This window comes from Mya arenaria, chromosome 11 (genome assembly GCF_026914265.1).
Source record: "Mya arenaria isolate MELC-2E11 chromosome 11, ASM2691426v1".
NCBI lineage: Eukaryota > Metazoa > Mollusca > Bivalvia > Myida > Myidae > Mya > Mya arenaria.
In genome coordinates, this window is record NC_069132.1 from 52,044,237 (window position 1) to 52,048,560 (window position 4,324).

At 34.0% G+C, this 4,324-nt stretch overlaps 1 protein-coding gene across 1 annotated transcript; it reads left to right on the top strand.

Annotated features, from left to right (window-relative positions):
* The first annotated feature begins 209 nt into the window (after nt 1-209).
* LOC128207375 (uncharacterized) lies at nt 210-4,094 on the top strand. Its single transcript, XM_052910253.1, has 3 exons — nt 210-642; nt 1,533-1,971; nt 3,506-4,094. The coding sequence occupies exons 2-3, from the start codon at nt 1,954-1,956 to the stop codon at nt 3,977-3,979; spliced, it is 492 nt and encodes a 163-aa protein (XP_052766213.1). The 5' UTR covers nt 210-642; nt 1,533-1,953; the 3' UTR covers nt 3,980-4,094.
* The last annotated feature ends 230 nt before the right edge of the window (nt 4,095-4,324 follow it).

A 4,324-nucleotide genomic window follows, 5' to 3' on the forward strand; every position in this document is an offset into this window, starting at 1 on the left:
TGTATTGGTTTTGAATAGGAGTGTCAATTTGAGATTGGAATCATATTTCACCAATCAATACTTGTTATTCTTAAGGATTTGAATAGTGCCAGATCAAGTTTAAAACACATTCATAACTTGTCTGAATGAAACAAAACATTATTGATCAATGTATTAAAGATACCCTTAAATTACAATTTTATAACCAAAATAGTTTCTGTAACTTAATATCGAATTTGTAGACGGTGATGATATTCGTTGTGTATACTCATTGAAATTGTGATCAATTTACACGGTTCCAATATGGGTTAATTTTCATTGAAAATGAAAACAAGTATTTGTCAAAATGGCCACAGGATTTAGTGCATCAGTGTTAAATGCTGGGGATTTTGAATACGACTTTCCTTGCACAGAGTGTCAGGAGCACGGACTGAACTCGGAGGCTGTCTACTTCTGTCAACAATGTTACAGCCAATTCTGTGGCCTGTGTGTTAAGCAACATGACCGCTTTTACCAGAAACACCCAATCATTGGAACAGAAAAGAATGAAACGTGGGGAAAAGTGAAAAGCACGTGCAAAATGCACCCTGGCGAAGAAATGACGGTCTTCTGTAGCGACCATCGGCAAACCTGTTGCGTCACATGTCAGAAGGAGTTACACGGGTAAGAACACATTTATATATTATAGCTTTACATTTAAAACTTTATAACCAACTTAAGATTATTTTCTATTTATTTGTATTATTCACAAGCGTTCCATATTATTTGATAATAGGTGAGTCAACTTTGCAGGACTTCTTCACTGGTCTGCCTAACGTCTCTTACACTTTCTTCATCGGAAGATACGTCTCTTACACTTTTTTCATCGGAAGAGACATCTCTTACACTTTCTTCATCGGAAGAGACGTCTCTTACACTTTCTTCATCGGAATAGACGTCTCTTACACTTTCTTCGTCGGAAGAGACGTCTCTTACACTTTCTTCATCGGAAGAGACGTCACGTCAGTTTCTGTCCCCAACTCATTCTGTTCACATAGAACTATATTTTAGATTTTTTACTTTCTTAAAGTTTCAGGAAATAAGCGATAAATAGTTGCAACTAGATTATTTGAAGCGACATTTAATATTTTTGATTGGTTATTGGATTTATATGAGCATACCGGCACTGGTTCTTGCGCTTAAAATATCATGCCTTTGACGTGGCACTAGATAACATTGCTCCAGAACTCGTACAAATGCTGTTTTTTTAAATAATAATTTAACAACGTATACATACTGGCTGATTTTTTTTATTAAGATGAGTTGAAGAATTGAAAATGTTCTCTGAATTTTTTGAAATGTAAATCATAGTAAAATCACATTTTTCTAAGATATATTAATGATATTGGCATTGTTTTCAAGAACAAAGCAGATATATTTTTGGTTTATGTTCACTAATATTCTGACTGCGATGTTTGAATCTCACACAAGAAAAATTAAATACATCACAAAAACATTTGCTCTATTACTAATCATCATTTCCTAAAAAAACAAGAAATGTATATGTTTTTCAGGCAGTGCCAGCTGTTACAGCACACATCACCCAAACTTCCACCTCGACCAAGTTCTGTAAAAATTGGAGAGACAAATGTAAATGCACAGTGTGACCTATTTCCATTAAAACAGAAGCATGATGAATCCCAAATGGTAACAGGCATAAACCACAATATGCCATATGAATTGTTAGAAAGAAAACGTTTTAAAATAAAATTGAAAAAGGATAAGTATCCATATAGTATATAACAGTGTTGCCAGGAGGTGAGATCATTATAACTAACTGTAACAACAGTAAGATCAAGCTGGTGACAGCTGACTACGCATGTATCTGTGCATCAGAAGCCATGGGAAATATGTGCTGTGTCTGACAACCAGGTGGCTATCAGCACTGAAAGAAAGGCGATACTGTTCTTCAATGTGAATAACAGCAAACTCAAAATGGATAGAAAGTTGAAAGTAATCGTTACTTTTGATCATGCATCTATTAAAGACTTTTCCCATTTTTTGGTTGTAATCATAGGTTTTATGTTTTTCAAACCTGTTACAGAGTTTCTACACTCTGAAATGAGTTGTCAAGCAAACATATGTAAAACAGTGTAAACACACGAGTGATGATCACCCATGCATGCTGCATGGAGATGTGTTTATTGATTCAGGCAAATACATAAATATGATTGGTTATTGTTTTATTCTATTCATTTACAAGGTCGTTGCAAAATATGTTTCCATTCAATATGCCGATCACTTTACCAAATAGCTAGTAACGCTGCAATTTCGACGAGGTTTTTGCATGTGCCATTTAAAAATATGGCAAAATGAAAAAACAATTGTGCTTAGATACAAAGAAATGTTTAATATGATAAATTAAATGTCAATAATTAGAATTGAAACCAATAGTTTCAATAACGTCCACCTTATTAATGTTTTGGTAACTAAGTTAAGCAATGAAATGTAAGTTAAATATATGTAAACTTGAATACCCACTTTCACAAATCGCCTCATTCAAACTTACAAATCTAATTGAAGTTATTGAGCTTAAACCACCTGTTTGACTCCCTCTCGTTCGCCCGACAAGGGACATACCCCAAACAAAAAACTTTTATTCTCAAAACCTGGTAAATTAAACTGCCACGGAACACAACGTCCCATATATCATAATTGCTAGAGAATAAGTCAATGGTCAAAGACTCAAAGATGAGTAGCCCATGACTGAGCTTCTTTTATATTAAATTAGTATGGAGTTTTGAATAAACTTTGTCCAATTAGAAACATTTGTTAAATAGTATAATAAAAATATTATCTCGAGTATTCTTTAACATTCGGTTAAAATTCAGCAAATTCCATTTGAGGCTACGCTGTTCTTTAATGGTTTGAACTTTCGAGCTTAATTTTGAACATGGCTGACAAGCGGAAAAAAGAGAGGAAATACCACTTTTGACTTATACTCTTTAAGCACAACTAATAATTATATGAGCAACACTCTTATTGAATCTACAAAAACAAACATTATTGGCGGTGAAAATGAAAAATTAAAAAGTCGTAAATAATCTGATTATATGTATGTACACATCTCCAGTTAGTCAAATATTTTTCTTTAAATGGTAATAGAAGTACATTGCATAAAAGTAGACCTCAGTATAAAATATGATTCTGATATCCAAAAATTTAAATGTTCTATGTCAAATATTTGAGTTTCGATTTCGAAATGATTTTATTCTGATATTAAATATGCATACCTGCATTATAGCGACAAATGTTATTTGTCCAAGTTAGAATGGAAGCAAACCACCGTTATTCGGAAAGAATAAAATAACAATTATGTTGCGAATACCTTAAAGAAGATTTGAACTACTGTCTGTCCAGTATTTTGGCATCATGTGTTTTCTTACGTCCAAATGAACAACAAACTGATAAAATTATTTAATGTATTTACATGTATATTGGTTCCCTGTATATGAATCATATTAAAATGAAATGTGTTCAATTCCAGCTGTTCCATGACTGCGACCATGTGTCATACTTGGCAGACCAACTGTATGTAGCATCTAATCGTACCGTTTACCAGTACACACTGACTGGGCAGAGGGTAAGGAAAATGGATGGATGGGATATGTGGGGGTTTGCCCTGAACCCAGATGGGAACAGACTCTATATCACTGACTTTGACAATAACCGACTGTTGACAGCGGACATGCATGGTCGGGGGCTGGCTATACTTGCGGATGAGGACATAAAGGGCCCCACAGGTGTGTGTGTGTCCCCTTGTGGAAAGGTGTTTGTGTGTGGGTCGCATTTCGGAACCATTATACAGATTGACAGTGAGGGCAAACACAAACTGTCTATACAAGCCACCAAGGAGGATCGTGTGTCCTCTCCATTATCAGTGTACTTCGACATTCGGACATCATCCCTTCTTGTGGGGCAATCAGACGATGCTGATTTATTAGTTTTAATACTGAAATGAACATATATAGTTTTTAAACAATGATTTCTAAACTAATGCTGATTAACATTCTTGTAAGAATTTGTGACGAGAAGTATTGAATAACAAATGAATACTAGTTTGAAATTGCACCATATTCCCGGAACTTCTTTTAGCTACTTAATTATGTGTTTGCTAAGCTTATTGTTGTTATGAAATATGTTGAAATATGTCTAAAGTATCAGTTTTAATATAAACATATTTTAGGGTATGTGTTATGGGAACAGTTCACCGGCAAACATTCTATAACATTAACATATATATTTCATATTTTTCATAAGTGAAACTTCTTTTCCTTTCTTAACATTTACAAGATTTTAAATCAAG